The sequence below is a fragment of the Poecilia reticulata genome, chromosome 4 (genome assembly GCF_904066995.2).
Source record: "Poecilia reticulata chromosome 4, P_reticulata-male-v2, whole genome shotgun sequence".
NCBI classification, from domain to species: Eukaryota; Metazoa; Chordata; class Actinopteri; order Cyprinodontiformes; family Poeciliidae; genus Poecilia; species Poecilia reticulata.
Window position 1 is genome coordinate 11,612,235 of NC_088833.1, and position 18,849 is coordinate 11,631,083.

Below are 18,849 nucleotides of genomic sequence, written 5' to 3' on the forward strand. Positions count from 1 at the left end.
GACAGAGAGGCCTGGAGCGTGGCTGGCCGCAGCCTCTGGTGACTTATTACTATTCATTTAGCTGCTGCAGTAAATATTGATTCATCAAGGGATTTTCAATTTGAGCCCGTTGACATGCTGTGAAATATCACCATGTGTGTACAATTGAGGAGAGAGATAGGAAGAGAGGGGGACAGGTCAGGTCCTCTGGGATGGGGTCCTCTTACTCGTTCATGTCTCAAGCTTATCTATCAGTTGAACTCCAAAGGCCAGCAGCTCCTTTTATCAGTTTGATGCTATTGAGTGGTGCATGAGCTCATATTCTTTGCTCTTAACTACTGAGTGCTGCTCTTTATCTTTGGCCTATCACACCTACACATCCTGGTTCACATAGGTCTTCAGCTCTTATCTCTGTTCATGCTCATCGCTGAACCTCATACTGCTCTAAAAACTACAGCCTTAACCAGCAACTTAACACAAGGTCTAAATAGTTTTGACCTTACTGGAGACTCTGGACTTTTTATTTTGTCAGTTAAATATTGAATTTGATTTACATCTGATTTTGTCATTCAAAGAAACTGATATTCTTTACTGCAACCGTAAATCTGTAGAAATCATAGATGTTTTAAGGATTCGATTAAGGACAACATTGTTTTCAGTGTCTTAATAAGCTGTAACTATTGCATAGCACAGAACAATCCCCAAACAAATCAAATAGAGTTGTTTTTCCTCTAAGGTCCTTTTTCTCAAACATATGTTTATGGTATGTTTAAACCTCCTGTTCACAATAAAGATTTTAGTTAGAAAAAAACTTGAGATTTTATCTATACTTTCTAATGCAAAGTTTATAGAAAATCATTTGGGGGTTTCTTTGTATGGAGTGTGTTTTGGAGGTCTGTCTCCTTTTGAGCTGGATGAAGAGCACCACCTATGCTGACTTGTAGGTCATCTATACATGACATCAATCATTGACATAAATGGAACGAGCGCTCCAAAGGTGGAGGCACAGCCGGAGCCAGACAGTGTGGGGCATGTCAGACGCTTGACACTGTGTGGGAACCAGTTTGTGGTTCGAATGGACCAAATATGGAGTTGTTGCTTGACCAGACCTGGGAGCAGATGCTGAGACCTGTGAGGGCCAGCTGGTTCATGTCCAAAGATCGGTGCAGTGGTTCCTGGGCCGCCGCCCACTACCCCTAAACATAATTTTAATAATAAATGCCTCTGAAAGGTCGTGCCCTCCCAGTTTTTTGTTGTGGTTATCTGAGCCGGGCTGTAACACTGCTAATTAGTCCAAAAACCTCTTGTGAGCGTTACATGTTATATAAACAACAAGCAGGAAGCAATTCCAACGGCTGAATGGCTGTTTCAGTTTAAAAACATCAATCTTTAGATTTGGCCAATTTTTTTTAAAGGATTTTCTTGGCTATAGTGGCCTGGAAGTGGGTTGTTGGCAGTTGGCAACGATCAACAGGCCAGGATTCAAACCTGTGACTGCTGACCTGGACTGAGTCCTCTATCCATGCTTTCCCCTCTGCCATCACTGCGTCTTTGGCCACAACTTTTAAATCAAACTTTTTCTGACACCATCCATGTTCCAGTGTCAGCATGCAACAACATCCCCCAGACCATGGATGTAGTCAAGTCAGGTAAAATGCAGCACTGTTGTTGCAGATTTTAAAAGTAAGGTCTTGCCAGCTTACTTGCCAAATGCAGGTCCAGAGTTATCTTTAATGTCTGCATTGATATCATGCCACTGTGTTTAATTAGTCGACCAAATGTTTTCAGGCGCAGTTATGAATCATTTGGGCTGATAGGCAAGTATCTTAGTCTGCTGCTGATCAACCTCTCAGGAAATATATGGCAACTCAAAGCCAAATCACATCGACTATGGGAAAAATTAATGAGACTTTTAACTTCTGCAGCAACGGGTTTCTATAACACCACTTTGGAACTCCATTAACTTGCAAATTAACAGCAGACCAAACAAGCTACTTGTTATGTTTTATTGACCCAAACTGATTTGTGTGTGAAAGGAGCCTAAAATCAACTAGATGTATAGTTTGACATCCATCTGCAATATAATTGCAATCTCATTGTTGGCAATTTAAAAACATTGATAGAAAATAGTTTACAAGTGAAGATAGAGTTATCATTATGCATACAAGTCTAAAAATCTTTTGCATTATACCTTTAGTTTGCCTATTCTGTCTGCAATGTTCTGTATAGGGAAAACAATTAAACAGACCCTCCTTATCAAAGGGATTTTTTTTATGAAGGATAGCACATCAGCTATCAAATATCTTTCCTTTCTTTGTTTGTCTTTCTTTCTTTCTCTCTCTTTACATAAAAGTATGTAGGAGCACTCTCTTTAGGAATGATCTTATTAGAATGAAAGCCATTTTTTATTTTCTATTAAACTGTTATGAAATTATTATATATTGAGGCCAGGAAACGAGAACATCTTTCTTTTTGTGAGCACCTACCAGTAATAAAGAGCCAAAGAAATCTCTTTTTTAAGGGAAGCTAAATTGTACACTCAACAAAAAATGCATATAATAAAAACATAACCGTCGTCAAATTCACCATATGGCTTTTTTTCATCTGGCTAATAAAAGAATCAATTGTCGAACTATTATTTAAACTAACAATTTATTACATGGAATTAAACTCAAATGAATACTGGAATTTTTTTTAGCTGATAAAGATTTAACTTTTTGAAATGCATCGGCCTGTCTGAGATGGGTGAAGTCATGGTTTTATGAGCATAATTTGGATTTCTAAATGCCTTACTGCTGTCTTACAAAAAGTTTGGAAAAGAATTGAACAGTCCAAACTCTTCTGTGAATAAAACCTCTGAAATTCCTAAGTACTTCCAGAAGTGAGCCCCTCTACCCAGTACACCATGCTCTTACCCAGTTTTAGAAGATGGTGGAGCCAGGGGGGTGATTTACTGCTGGGTGGCAGTCTGAAAGAGGAGAGTGGAGGGGGGTGGGCTTAACTGCAGTATTTCAGGCCCCACCACCAGAAAATAGATATAATCTCAACATTAACTCCATTAATAGTATCAGGAGTTGAATTAAGAAAGCCGTAAAGCATGCACTCTAGAGGATAAATTACAAGCTGGGCTTTTCTTCATCGCTCTCACAACCCCCTGATTCGCCCCTCTTATGCAGTCTTTAATGCTCCATCGTTTTGTTTGCGTTATATCTCTGTTTTTTTCTCCTTTTAAGGATTTTCTATCACTCGTTTTCCACGTTATTTCTTGCATTCATGTCAAAGTTTGCAACATGACAATGATTCCATAAGTATAGTTTCTTCGAGACTGTGTATGCTGTATATCTGTGGACACACAAACATACACACACACTCCTGGTCCGAACGCTCATCTTCTTTAGTGCTTCTGTATCGATCAGCACAGGATGTAAGAGACTGGGCAATAAAGTGAAGCAGCGCTCCCTCTTCTTCACTTCTCTCCTCCTTTTCCCGCATTCCCAGTCCTGTACATCCTCTTTTATCCCCCACTTCACTCATTTACTCATTACTTATCACATTAGTCATTTGTCTGTCGCTTACAGTCCCATGGTTTTTTTCCCCCGGCGGGTCCTTTTACCACACTCTACGGCTGGTAAGTCTTACTCTGCTTTCTTGGTGTCCGTTAGGCACCTGGAGAAGAGCAGCAGTCCTTGCCTTCGGAGTTATCCAGGTGACTGTTTTTGCTGTGCTTTCTTTCAAGGGTAACTGTTTCCCAATATGAGCTCACTAATGCTTGGGTTGCAGACAAATAGACAAGGGCAGCATTATTCTGAGCAGTCGCGCGACCCTCCAAATTCTTCCCTGTCACTAAAACAAAAGTCAGATCATTCATCAACCCGTAGTGCTGAATTGCGCTCTCCTTTATCTGTGCATCGCGCAGTCCGAGCTGACCGCACACTCACACGCACACCTGCCCACACACACACACTCGTCTCAGGGGAGCTTCTTTTTGCCCTTCTTTCCGTCCTCCATTTCTTCCCTTTTCCCTCTGTATTTTTCACTGTTCGTTTTTGATGAGTTTAAGTTCTTTGCTTTGACCTCCAGACATCATCTTCCAGTTTTATTTTTTTATTTTTTTATTTTTTTTATCACACCTAAAGGTGGCAAGGTATGCAAAATTACACACCTCACCTACAGGCCTTTAAAAACATTCTTGAGTCGTCAGGTAATAACAGATAATATATGCTGATTTGTTTCTATTTTTCGACGTTTGAAGTATATCCTTACTCAAAAAGTAAATGCAAACTTTTACTAATGGTTTAATCATGTAATAAACTGATATAATAAACAATACAGATATGAAGCTCTGATCAGAATTTTATTTACGATTTCCAATCTCTGTTTTTGTAAGGTCTGACCCGACGACAGTCTGAATGATCACTTTCGGATCAACTGTTTTACAAAGAGAGGTTTAAGAGCACCAGTCAAAATACACCACTTAGCCAAAAAATGTTGATACCCAAATTTTACTAAGCAAATAGAATATTGGATAATTATTGTGTGAGCAATTATCTTACAGCTGGAAACAAGTTATTTAACCACAGCTGATGCAATAATCTGCTTCTTATTTCTTAAACAACCATTTCGAGAGACATCTTGTGGGTGAGGAAAATATGTTAGTCTGCATCAAGCAGAGAAAACATCTAAGGAGATAGCAGAAACAACTATAATTGTGTTGAGAACTGTGCAGTGCATTATTAAAAACCTCAGAGATAGTGAGGAACCACTGTCTCTGAGGAAGTCATGTGGTAGGGAATAAAATCCTGAATGATCATGATCTGCAATCACTCAAGTGCTTGGTGAAATCATATTAAAGATAAACAGTAGAACTATTTAAACGGGCTGTTTTGTCTAGGATCATCTCCACATACTCAATGCATAGGGAAATCGGGGGATTGGGAATGAACAGATATGTAGCTATAAGAAAAACGGCAACCAATGAAGCTAACTGGAGAAAAAGGCTACAATTTGCCAAGAAGTATGAAGATTTGACCTTTGAGTGATGAAAGAAGATCATGTGATCTGATGAATCTAGGTTTACCCTCTTCCAGAGTGATGGGTGCATCAGGGTAAGAAGAGAGGCAGATGAACTAATGCACACATTATTGCTACTGTCTACTCCAAGCCTACAGGGGCAGCGCTTTTATCAGTTGTAATTGGTCAGGCATAGGTTCAGCAACATTATCTGCCCAGACTGATTCTTAATTCTTAATCATTAAGAATATTCGGAATGATCTGCTTATTCCATCAATGGATTTATTTCCTAATGTCACAGACATATTCCCATGACAATGTCAGGATTCATTGGCCTCATGTTGTGTGAGAGTAGTTCAGCGAGTCTGGGACATCATTTGTTCACGACTCGACCTCCATGGTCCAGACCTAACACAATCTCTTTGATGGTCTTGAGAAGGCTTCACACAGCAGCCAGACTCTCCTATCATCAATACATAATCTTGGTGAAAAATAAATGCGACATTGGATGGATGTAAATCTTGTAACATTGCAGAAGCTTATCAAACAAAATGCGTCAACCTGTGTCAATCAAAACTGAAGGCAGTCCACCGAGTGCAATCTTTTTCTGATAGGTCTTTTTAATTTTTTGGGGGGCCATTCAGTGTATTTGTTCAGTTTTTTTCTTCCATGATCGATTGCCCTTATTTCTATTAGGAGTAGAGTTATATAGTGTTGTTTTATAGAGCAGTCACTGTAAAACATATACAAAACCCAGCTAAAACAAAACTTGATGACACTTTTTACTTGTCACATTAAATTTAGAATACAACTTTTTATTCCACATGTTTATCTGGTAATTTTGTCAAATGCAATGAAACAGAAAACTACATCCTAACTTCCTTAACATTCACGCTGATTTCCTTTTACCTTGTAAGTTCATCCTTTTTGCATGAATTTTCTAGCGTGTAAAAGATAGAAAACTGAGTTGGTATATGCACTGTTGATACTTTTGTAATTTGTTCTCTTATTACTGAAACAACAAAAAATATTTTGTTGAAAGTGTTAATCTCATTTGCACTTTAATAAGCTGTTATTGTTGCACTGAATTGTGGGAAGTGTAGTGCTAAAGTCCTTCTACCCCCTGGGGAAAAATTTACTGCGCATGCTTTTGAAATTATGCCATTGCGCTGGGTGCCTTGACAGACATTTTTCTTTTTAGTTAAGCTATAACTCTGAGTTGCAAGTACTTCTCCTTTTATGCGTTGTCATTTATTTCCTAATCAATTTTATGTGTCTGTTCAAAGAACAAATTCCGTACTTGATTCTATTACATTAGTATAACTGAATTATTATATTCTATTATAATTATACATATTTCTACCTCAGCAGTTTTCAGCCATGACTATGAATATCTAAAGCTGACCTGAAAATGTTCTGGATCATGATTGGCTTTCTGAGTGCAACAGCGTTATGTATGCAGCAATGCATCGTGAATGCACCACAACACGAGTGTCTCTTTCCAACGAGGTCTCTGAAAACTGGATGGAAGGAGATTAGAGATCTGACCGTCCGTCCGTCCTAGATTTCCCCACTTCAACATCTGCTCTCACACAGTCACTGCAGTTTCGATGAACTGTAACAATAAACAGCTGGTGATCAGGGGAACTGCTTGTGTGACGGAAAAAGGACGCGGAGGAGAGTTGTCCCAACATGACATTCTTGTTTTCAGAATGTGCCTCAGTCAGAGAACATTCAAACAGGATTGTGTGTGGGATCATCTATGCTCGGTCTGAAACCTGATGGCGCATAAATACACCACAAACTGCAATGAGCTCAGTATTTCTGTCACTCTGACATTCAAAGTCAGTGAATAAACATTCTAACACAGAGAGCATTAACCCTCCCAGAGCCCCCCTCAGACTGTAGCCCTGTGTCAGGGTTAACTGCTGTCTGTGTTAACTACTCATGTCATATGCCCATTAACCTCCATTGTGGTTGTGGAGGCCACCCTGTTCTTGTTTAAGCCTCCCTGGGTGGCAGTCAGAGCTTCAACATTAGCCCCCATTACGGCTCCCCTGGCTGCATTTGCCCCGTGTAGGGCAGCCACTGATCTTGTAGCAGTGAAGCCGAGTGTCTGTGCTGCTGAGTTATGGCTCACGCTCAGGTGCTTCATGGACGTGAACGCAGCTGAGAGTTGATATTTACTTTTTCCCCTGTTATTTGCAACAGTGCAGCAGCCCTGCGCGCGTCAAACGTCCATGCAGGTTGTTTTGTGCGGGCCGTGCGTTCGGGGTAACCCTCTCTTTTCTGTGTAATGGGAGGCGTGAACTCTCGCTCTAAACCCATTTCCAGCCCATCTGAAATACGGCAGCAAATTACCACCAGCGGCGCCCTGCACACCAGCCCCAATCCACCCCAAATAGAAGTGACAGGACAGCGCAATTTATCGCCATAACCCCTGCACCGCCCCACCACCACCCAGCAGCCTCCATGTCCAACCGCCGCACACATACAGCAGCCCACTGACTGGATCCTGGATGCAGAGAGCTGTGATTGTGTGCATTGTACATATTGTAGCAGGAGTGTGTGTCTGTGTGTATGGTCTGTACACTCCAGTGTAGGGGCCAACCTCGCTGCTCTGGCCCCCTGCCCTGCCTATTATCTCATTGATTTCCTCCTCTCCTCTTTTCAATTCTCTCCATTTCCACACTGCCGTCCTTTCCATTAGAGGAGCAATTTAACAGAGTGCTGTGACATGGGAGGAAGAGGAGGGGAGGGGGCGACTACAGGATGGGAAACATAAAGTGAATAGGGGAGGTATTGTGGAAGAACTGGAGGGTGGAAGAGGTGTGGAATTAACAGAGGGATGAGCTGATAATATTCTGATTCAAACAGTCAGATCTGAACACTTTAAACAGTTTAACTCAAACTAAACTGATCACTGTTATATAAAAGCCTCACTTCAAATCTGACCTCATCTCCCTTTCTCTCAGGACTTTCCTTCAGAACCGCCTACGATCTCCTCACGACAGGCACCAACCATCCAGCCGGCGCTGGATGGGGATGGAGATGTGCTGGATCCGAGGCTCGCTGTACCGGGTGTCTGCCAATAAGCTGTCCCGCACAGTGGCATTACAAACGTCGATCGACCGGAGAGGTACAGGTGGTCAGGAGTCTCACACATGAATTGTGGCTAAAATAATAGCGTGTTTAAAGAACTGGGTAAAGCTCAAAATTCTTTAATGTCTTTTGATGGAAAATCTATTCCAAATCAAAAGATGAGGAAACGAGTTCTCAAATGTGTTACCATACCACAGAAATGGAGAGAAAAAAATTAATAACAACTGCTAAATAAGTCAGTATTAGCATTTTATTCCAATATAAACTCAAACATTTCTTGTACAAAACTGTAAATTAATTGAAGATGTAGCCTTTTTTTGTGACGCACTGAACTCACTACTACTTCTGACAACTGCTTCACATCTGTCTTGCATGGATTCCACCAACTTCCTGAGCTGTAATGAGGCGTTCCAGCTCATGATAATTCAGTTTTTCTTCTTTGCTTACATCAGAAACTGATGTAAGAGACACTGCCATTATTCAGTCTGTCCTGGTACAGGCCTAGAGTCCGGAAATAGGCTGATAACATCTCTTGTGACCCCACACATCCTGGACACAAACTGTGTAGACATTTACCCTTAGGTTGATCATCCCTGATGATCACTTAACAGTAAAACTACAGTCACATTTCTTGTGTGCAAAATCTTGGTAAATATAGCTGATAGTGATTCTGAAGGAGAAAATGTGAATCAGAGTAAAAAAAAAACAGTCCTAATGGTAAAATTTCTTCACCCAGTTCTTGTTTTATAAACTCTTTAAAATTGTGCCTTGATTAGAAACTACATCCCAGAAAACAGTTATTTGAAATAGGTCATTATAAAGCTTTGTAGTTAACAAAGAGGACCTTAAATGATACCAACAAAGTAATACATCACCTTATACATTAACGACTACTGCGGTTTTAACTTAAGATTTTGGCTCCCAATCAGGAGCAATCTGAGGAAAGAATAAGTGAATTGGACCACAAATCTTACCTGCTGTTCAGGCTTCTGTTTGGTTTTTAGCTTTTTTCATTCAGCGATGTGGACACATTTCAGTTGGTATTAAAATTACAGCCTCTTTGGGTTTTACAGCCAGCTCTGTTGAGGACTGCTGCCAGTGGTCCGTGACTGTAAGTGTGTGTACATCCTGCGGCGATACAGCCGTGTTTATTCATGTTTGTGGCTGGAGCTCCGTCCACACACTTCCTAATAGACTTAGGGGAGCAGGCTGGATTTGCCATCTGAAATAATAAAGTTGTCATCTGTCAGAGCGGCAAGGGGGAGGGCCTGGAGAAGTGGATGGCGCAGATTAAAGCCCCGATCGGCCTCTCCCCACTTCCCTTCCCTGCCTCTCTTTCACACATTCCTGTGCAACTAAACCTTCAGGTGAAATTGAAGAGCTGTGTTCTGTTCAACTCGTGACTGGCATCTCAACATGCTTTTTCACGCTGTTTCTGCAACCTCCAGAAACATGCGTCAGGTTTCTGTCCAGCAGGAGCTGTGATTTCACATCTTGAAAAGCTCTCGGCCCTCTGCTTTGAGCAACGCCAAGGCACTGATCCTTGAGGAGAGCATTGTGAGCCAGAAAGTTCCAAATTTAGCATCACGATCAAGATAAACTGCAGCCTTAACATCCTTACCCTCTCATAACCTCCTCCAACTCTGACACACCTTTTCATCCGCTGACTATTTATGATGTCCTCGGTCCAAAAAGGGACGTCACGATTTGTCTTGGCTCCAATGTGTCAATCCACCACAGTATAAATATCCCGTCACCTCTCAGGTTCTTATTGCATGTGTCCACACACACACACACACACACACGCGCGCGCACACACGCAAACAGTGGAGGCTTCATTTTTTTCACATCTGGTGTGATTGGAGTGTAGTTCTTATCTTTCAGATTGAACCTAAAACACAAGAAAGCTGCATGGGGATAACTAATGGATAAAAACTTTTTAACTTCTTTTGGGCTCATTCAAATATGCAGCCATGCTTTTATCACCATGTGGATGTACTTGCTTGTAATATCGTGCTAACATTTCACAGCATATTTCAATTTGAAGGAGTTCATGAATGTGCACCAGGGTGACTGACAAGTTGTAAATTCTGGATCAGGTTTATACTGACTGTTCATGCTTTAACTGGTCACATGCTGAATTCTCAGGGTTGTTAGTAAATCAGATAGCATTTTTTTGTATTTATTGTGATAGCACATTCTACATCATTCAATTTGCATCATGTTGCTGCTGAAAAAATAATTCTACTTCACGTTAAACTAGAATATCATTGAAAAGTTTCAATAATTCAATTGAAAAACTGACAGAAAATCATACATTTCAAGCTTTTATTTCACTTTGTAATTATCACTGATGGACATTGAAAACTCCAAAATGTGTTTCCCAGAAAACTGGAATATTATAAAAGATTTATTATAAAAGACAAAAATATTTGTCTACTGAAAAGTATCTCCATGCATTCTATAGAATACACTTAACTGCACTGATTTAACACCATCTTCTCCATAGATGATGTTAAACTGGTGTTATTGTACTGCAGTCTCGTCTTGAGACCGCACTCTTCTCTCAGTCTTGGTTACATTTAAATCAGTCTTTGGAGGATTTTTTTTCAACTATAGATGTAGCCTTTCTTTTGCTCTAACTTTTTGTGAAGCTTCTGGCTAGATGCTAGATTCAAATGCAACATTTTTAGGTTTAAAAGCTCTGTAAGCTCAGATTTTCTTGAAACGCTTGTTGCTACAGCAACGTTGTTACAACCGTAGTAATGGTCTTTGAAATGGTCCTGGTTATGGGTTGGCTCTTGGTCTTGAGCTTTTTTTTTTTTTTTTTTTTTGCCTGTTTGAGAACTTTAATTCTGTTTTTGTTTTTAAATTTGCTGGAACTTTGTGACATAATTTTCGTAATTCAGCTCTCAGACAACAAACTGCATTGGGGTAAACAATAAAAAAAGGTTAGATAACCTGGTTGCATAGGTAAGGATACCTTTGTTGAAACTCTTTTAACTTCAAACAAAGCTCAGTTGTCTTTGCAAGTTTTTAACTTCTGGATGCTTTAGGTAAATAACAGATTTCACAGAGCTTAAACGTATCAGAAATAACCTCACTGTACAAAGGTATTAGTGAAGGTAAAATTTGACTACCATATTTTCTGCACTATAAGGCGCACCGGAATATAAGGTGCACCTTCAATAAATGGCCTATTTTAAAACTTTTTTCATATATAAGGCACACCGTATTATAAGGCGCATAGAATAGACGCTACAGTAGAGGCTGGAGTTACGTTATGCATCCACTAGATGGACTAAAGGAAATGTCAACAAAACAATCCGACTCCGGTCGGCGAGGAGAGCCTTCCGCGACTGGGCCTGGGCGTGGCCGGACGATGGTCACCCTTCTCTGTTCGCGCACAGCATTTTTGTGGAGAACATGGTGCTCCACAAAAAGCACCATGTTCAGGTCGTCTAGAATGCAGACGACCTGATTCTAGAAGGTAGATAGGTCAGTCAAACTTTATTAATAGATTACAAACTAGCGTTCTGACAACTATCCCAGCATGCACCGCGCGCTTCTTCTTCTGCGGGCGAAAATTAAGTCGGTGGCTGCTTACTGTAGTCGCTAGACCTGTTGTGGCTCAATATTTGTCCAAATATAAGGCGCACTATTGGCTTTTGAGGAAATTGAAGGTTTTTAGGTGTGCTTTGTAGTGCGGAAAATACGGTACTTTTCTGATTACTGCTAAAAACCTAAAGATTTTATCTGGAGATTAAAAAAAAAACACTTTTTGGAACGTAAAGTATATTTTTCTTTTTCCAGTATACATATTTCCTAAAATGAAGACATGTATTGACATTATGGAATTCTAGCACCACACACATTGAGATAAACTGGTTGCTTAAAAAAATAAGATCTTTTTTTAATATGTGTATTGAATAGAATTATTACTTTGTTGTTTTTACTCTTGAGACTATATGTAGTAATATTAGTTAGGTGAAAAACAGCTCTATATCTAAGTCACTGTGTTGGCAAATAAAAAAAACATGTTATGCTCATCTGTCTAATCTCTGAAAAGTGTAACAATAGCACAAATCTGCATATTTCTTGTGCTTCTGCTAATAGTGCCAGAACTCATTAGTGAGATTTTTTTGTGTTTTGTCTGAAACCGGAAACATAAGATTTTAATTATTCATGTCTTTCCCTCCTTCCTCCCCAGGAAAGTCCTCCAGTGCGTACACGTCTCCGGCCCTGGCCCGTCATTTAGCCAGGTAACAGTTTATATCCTCTTACCAGCCACTGTAGGATCATTTTAATTACTCTTGCAGTGCCAGGTTTAAAAAGTTTATCAAAGTTCTAAATGATCTACAGTTAAATATGGGTCATCTTGCTAGCGCTCTTAAAATGACAGCACCTTCATGAAACTAAATCCAGCCAGCATGTTTGCATTTGATCCTCCTCACTCTCCCACAGTATTAAGTGCCTTTCATCGCCATCAGCTCAGGACTACGAGTCCAGAAGTAATCCTTTAAAATTAGTATATGGAGAGCACCTTTACCCAGAAACACTCAAATCGTCCGGAGCTGAAACAGAAACTGTTCTGAAAAGTTTCCTGTCTTCCTCAGACCTAATGTTTATTGTGGATTGTTGTGCTTTGTCCATCTCCAGTCGTGCAGTCCAGCGGAGCATTGCCATCATCAGACACGCTCGTCAGAAAAAGCAACAAAAGCAGTACTGCATGTATTACAACCGCTTCGGCAAGTGTAACCGTGGCACAAGCTGTCCCTTCATACATGATCCGGACAAAGTGGCTGTCTGCACAAGGTAACATTCATGTATAAGAACAACTAAACAGACACAAACGAGGGATTCCAATTACAAATTTACCTTTTAAAACTTGCACTTAAGTCCATTTGAATTATTTTATCAACTGCAAACAAACAAAAAAAATGGGTGACTATCGAAGACAAATAGAAATGGAAGGAGAACTTCCCTGAACAATAAAATACACAACGTAAGGTCTACATTTTCTCAATTGAAGTGAAATTTTCTCAACTGAGTTAAATAATTAAGACATACTTTGCCGTAATTATTTGACTCAATGCACCCAGTTAAATTTCTAAATGTGAATGTGTTTCATCACATCTGACATTTGAAATGTCGGGCTTTTTTTCTAGACCAACGACTGGCATTGGATTACTGGAGAAAATATAAAGTGTAATAGTTTTTTCATGATAAAGAAAATAATGAGTCATCTTGGCTAAAATATTTTTAAAAAGTCAGCTCCTTCTGCCTCATTACATCCTAGCTTTTCTTTTTAAAAACTTTTAGTTATTTTTTCCTTACAGATTTCTCAGAGGGACATGCAAGCAGGCAGATGGCACCTGCCCATTCTCCCATAAGGTTGCCAAAGAGAAGGTAATGTATACACCTGCATCACAGCCTACATGTCGGACAGCTTAGTGTTTTTTTTTTTTAACTTAGATTTTTAATAATTTTTTTCCAGCAGAGCAAAGTACAATCATACTTCAGTGGTACATAATACAAATGTTGACAATATGATGTTTTCCATACAATAAACATCTTGGAATAACAATTTACAGCTACAGCATGTTTATAGACTCATCACTGTACACCATTTAAATAAGAATGGACTCTGGAAGAGAAAACCAAACGACATAAGGCAAAAGACAAATCCATTAGGTTTAACTAAATCAACAGGGCCTTTGCAGGTCCCCAGCGCAGGTCATACTTGGATTTTTGAAGTCTGAGTGAGTAGGTTATCTTTTCCATTGTATGCAATTCCTTTACTTTTTGAACCCATAAGTCGTAAGAAGGCGGCTCCAATTGCATCCACCTAATTGTAATGCATTTCAGGGCTGCTGTAAAAAGAACATTTAACAAATACATTTTGGCCCGCCCTTGCAAACCATCAGGAATAATACCGAGTAAGGCAACAGTAACATCCCTTGGGATGACCCCAGAAAAGATACGGTTTATAGCTCTATACACCTCATCCCAAAAGTTTTTGAGTTTGGGGCAGGCCCAAAAAACGTGTGTGTGGTTGGGGATCCTTGAACCACAATTTCTCCAACACAAGCTAGGGACCTTAGGATCCATTTTAGCAACTACATCAGGGGTCCTGAAATATCTGCTAATAATTTTCCATTTAAATTCCCTCCATGTATTTGAGTTAGTAACTCGGTGAGCCTCAGAGCAGATATCCTCCCATGTTTTGTCCGAAATTATTTGGCCATCTCTGCCTCCCATCTTTGTTTTGTCCAGGAGGGCTTGTTAATGTTCATCGACAAAAATACCCTATATAATTTGGCTATCAATTTTTTGTCCTCTCCCCCTTTCTGGAAATGGACTATAAGATTTTCTATTGGTGTGGGATTTATTACTCTTTCCCAGTCTTTGTGTGCAAACAAAAAAGAGCGCAACTGTAAATATCGAAAGAAATCACTTTTCTGGAGAAGGAATTTCCTACTTAATTCTTCAAACGATAAGAGGTTGTTTCTGTCGATCAATTGATGAAGAAATGTGAGCCCCTTTTCAGTCCACTTAGCAAAATTTTTGTCCAAGGAATTAGGTGTAAAGGATTTAATATGTCCTATGCTTGTTAATATTGATAAACCTCTTGGAAGCTTGAACGAGATACGCACCTTGATCCAAATGTTAAGAGTGACTTTAGTCCACAGTGGCAGATCCTTAACTGGAATATCTAAAAAAGGCAATACCCTCAATGGTACTGAGCACTGTGCTTGCTCTATACTCAACCATCTTGTTTGGGAGTCCTGTTGAATCCATGAAATCAAAGGTCTTAACTGAGCTGCCCAATAATAATATTTTAAATCAGGAAGATTAAGACCCCCATCTGTCTTACTTTTTTGAAGTGTTTTATATTTTATACGAGGACGCTTGCCTTGCCATATAAATTTTGATATAATTTTATCCAGTTCAACGAATGTGGGTTTAGGTATAGCAATTGGTACCATTTGGAACAAATACAATAATCTGGGTAATACATTCATCCGAATGGTTTCAACGCGGCCAAGGAGAGATAAAGGTAATGCTGACCATCGCTCTAGGTCTTTTTTAATTATATCCAGAGTTTTGCTATAATTAGCATGATACAAATCATTTAAAGAGAGGGGAATGTTGATGCCTAGATATCTAATGCCTGATCTTGGCCACCTAAAGCCACTCAATTGTTTAACCCTTAGTGGAATCTTACCATTGACATCCATTGCCTCAGTCTTATCAACATTTATTTTATAGCCAGAAAAATGACCATAAACAGAGATCATTTCTCTCAGACGGGGTATTGATGAAGCAGGATCAGATAGATACAGGAGGACATCATCAGCGTACAGAGATATTTTATGTTCCTCGGAACCAATCAAAATCCCTTGGATGTCATCGCTGTCCCTGAGAAGCTGGGCCAGCGGTTCAATGCTAATTGCAAACAAAAGAGGTGACAGAGGGCAGCCTTGCCTGCATCCGCGCTCCAGCTTGAAACTTGCCGATCTAAAACCATTAACTCTAACCGCAGCCTGTGGGGATGAATATATTGTATGGATCCAATCTATAAACTTGGGCCCAAATTTAAACCTCTTTAAGGCTTGAGTAAGGTATTTCCATGACACGCGATCAAAAGCCTTTTGGGCATCTAAAGAAATCACAGCTGTCATATCTTTATGTTCTTTTCGGTGTGACAAGATATTCAATAAGCGCCGCAGATTATTTCCATAATGCCTCCCGACAATAAACCCAGTTTGATCTGGATGTATGATTTGAGTTACTATGACATTTAAACGTTTTGCCAGAATACTAGTTAGAATGCGAACATCTCCGTTAAGCATCGATAATGGTCTATATGACCCACAGTCAGTGGGATCCTTACCTTCTTTATGTAACACAACTATTGTGGCATCAGACCAAGAAGGCGCCATTTTCTTATTTTCTAAAGAAAAGCGGTATGCATCCAATAAAAGAGGGCTAACTTCGTCTATGAAACAACTATAAAATTCATTTATGAAACCATCGGGGCCTGGAGACTTATTATTTTTAAGGGATGAGACCACGTTTTTGATTTCGTCTTCTTGAATTGGCATATCTAATTGTTTAGCTACAGTCTCAGATAACTCAGAAATATTTATGTTTTGTAAATAGTCTGCTATCTTACTCTCATCAGAGCAAGTGTCAGAGTCCTGGTATAGGACCTTGTAAAATTCTGCAAATGTTTCAGCAATATCTTTTGGTTTTGAAATTGATTTATGGCCCGATTTCAGCTTCTGAATAACATTTGAGGACTGTTGTTTTTTAAGTCGGAAGGCCAAAAGTCTGCTCGCTCTATTTCCATTTTCATAGTACCGTTGTTTGGCAAAACGAACGTTACCTTCTATCTTTTCTAACAATAAATCTTGGAGTTCCCTGCGTGTTATATTCAAATCATTCAGAGTTCTGGATGCCCTAGACTTTTTATGTTGAAGTTCCAGTTCCTGGATTCTATCTTCTAAATATTTCTGTTTGGCTGCCTTTTGTCTTTTTTTTGCAGTCGTGTAGGAGATGATGCTGCCTCTTAGATAGGCCTTTGCACAGTCCCACAACATTATAGGCGATGTTTCCGGCGTGTTGTTTATGTCTAAATAAGTTTTAAGGTCTGATTTGACAAATGCAACAAATTCCTTGTCATTAAGGAGAGAGGCATTAAGTCTCCATTGTTTAAACGATGGTGTCAGACCTATATTCCACTTGACAGTAACAGGTGCATGATCAGAAATTGTAATGGGCAATATCCTAATATCCTCAATCCTGTGTAATTCGGCCTTCGCAGTAAAGAAATAATCTATTCGTGAGTAAGAGGCATGACGGCTTGAATAGAATGTAAAATCTCTCTCCTTTGGGAATTTGGACCGCCAAACATCCACCAATCCAGCCTCCACCGATAGAGTTTTAAGTATTTTGCCCATCTTAGATATGCGAGACTGAGAGGTTGGTTGCCTGTCTATGTTAGACATCACACAATTAAAATCACCTCCCACAATCAGTAGCCCAGAGCTGTATTCAGCAATCATATTGAAGACTGACTTAATAAATCCTGGAACATCTTCATTAGGAGCATATACGTTTACAAAGGAAACTGCTGTTCCATCAATTATCCCGTTTACCAGTATAAACCTACCCTCCTTGTCCTTATATACTAACGTTTCCGTGAAATTGGTCTGCCTATGGATCAGTACAGCCACCCCCCTTTTCCTACCAGAACAATGTGACGAGTAGTAAACTTTATCAGCCCAAGACTTATTTAATTTTGAATGTTCCAAATCAGATAAGTGCGTTTCTTGTAGTAGTGCTACCTGACATTTTGATTGTCTGAGTTGCAGTAAAATTTTCTTTCTTTTAATAGGACTATGCAAGCCCCTGACATTATAACTTGTTACAGTTAGAGTACTCATAACTATTTTAATTTAAAATATATATGGTAACATTGTATTGGAGGCAGTGACGGCCGAATGATGGATGGATCCAAACATTTGAGTAACATGCATGCTGATCACAAGACAATGTAAGAACCGATAAGTAGAAAAGAACAGAGAGGAAGTAAGGCTTTGCTGTACACTATTTACAAAACTAAGATTCAGATGCTCTGCTTTTTTAGTTGCAATAAGATCCTCCGGGAACAGAAGGATCAAAACGCAAAAAACACAAATAAAAGTTTGCATTGCTAATATAATGCAAGGAAGTGGGTTTAAGTCCCTAGCCACTATAAAAGCAGCAACAAACACAACCAGAAGAGAACTGGATGTGTACAAAAAAAAAAAAACTAAATAAAAATAATAATAAAAAATATAACAAAAAATCGACAGAAAGAGAAGATAAAAGTATGGAAGCTCAGGCTCCCGCAGGAGAACATAAGTATATGTACAGTAACCACAATGTAACAAAGAATCTGCTAATGATAATAATACAACCTAATCAAGGCAAATTATGTCGTAGTGATTTAACAAGGTTAGAAGTAACAGTCACGTACTAACATATACCTGCCAGTTTGGAGAGGTAACATTGCTTAACAAAATCACATTTAGGGCTTAAGCAACTAAAGGCACATTATTTCGAAATTGAAGACTACTGGAACTAGTCGTGCCAATTTAGCATTTAACATTTTCCTTACTATTCAGACCCAGATATTGTAGCCGGGATGGTCTTCCGTATGTAGTCCATGGCCTTCACAGGATCCCGAAACTCCTTGCTGTCCTCTTTGTATGTGATTTTGAGTCTTGCTGGGTAAAGTAATCCGAAGCGGACATCGCTCCGTCCCCGTAAAGCTTTCCGTACCTCGGAGAAGGCCGCGCGCGCCTTGGCCACACTGGTGGTGTAATCCGGGAAGATGGCGATTCTTTTACCCTGGTAGATCAGCGGGGCTTTGTCTCTGGCTCTCCTCAGGATATCAGCGGCGTCTCCATCATAGTGCAGCTTGGCGATGATCACACGAGGTCTTTCTCCACCTCCCGGTTTCGTCAAAGCAGCTGTCCGGTGTGAACGATCGACTTTTACCTCCCGGTCCATCTGGAGCACCTCTTTAATAATTTTAGAAACCTCTTTAGGATCGGCGGAGTTAGGCTGCTCCGCAACGCCAACTATACGGATATTTCCGCGCCTCATCCTCCCCTCCATGTCCTCACATTTGTCCCGCATCTTAACCAGCTCGCTCTGAAGTTCAATAACGGTGGATTGCAACGTGTTTACCTCATCAGACCATGT

The 18,849-nt window shown here is 39.8% G+C and overlaps 1 protein-coding gene across 1 annotated transcript in view; it reads left to right on the forward strand.

Moving 5' to 3' along the window:
• zc3h3 (zinc finger CCCH-type containing 3) overlaps window positions 1-18,849 on the forward strand; it is a 66,440-nt gene that overhangs the window by 30,809 nt on the left and 16,782 nt on the right. The window contains exons 5-8 of the mRNA XM_008406744.2: window positions 7,965-8,128; window positions 12,302-12,353; window positions 12,751-12,906; window positions 13,431-13,500. Of these exons, the coding sequence (XP_008404966.2) occupies window positions 7,965-8,128; window positions 12,302-12,353; window positions 12,751-12,906; window positions 13,431-13,500 (442 nt within the window). The remainder of the gene's footprint in view (window positions 1-7,964; window positions 8,129-12,301; window positions 12,354-12,750; window positions 12,907-13,430; window positions 13,501-18,849) is intronic.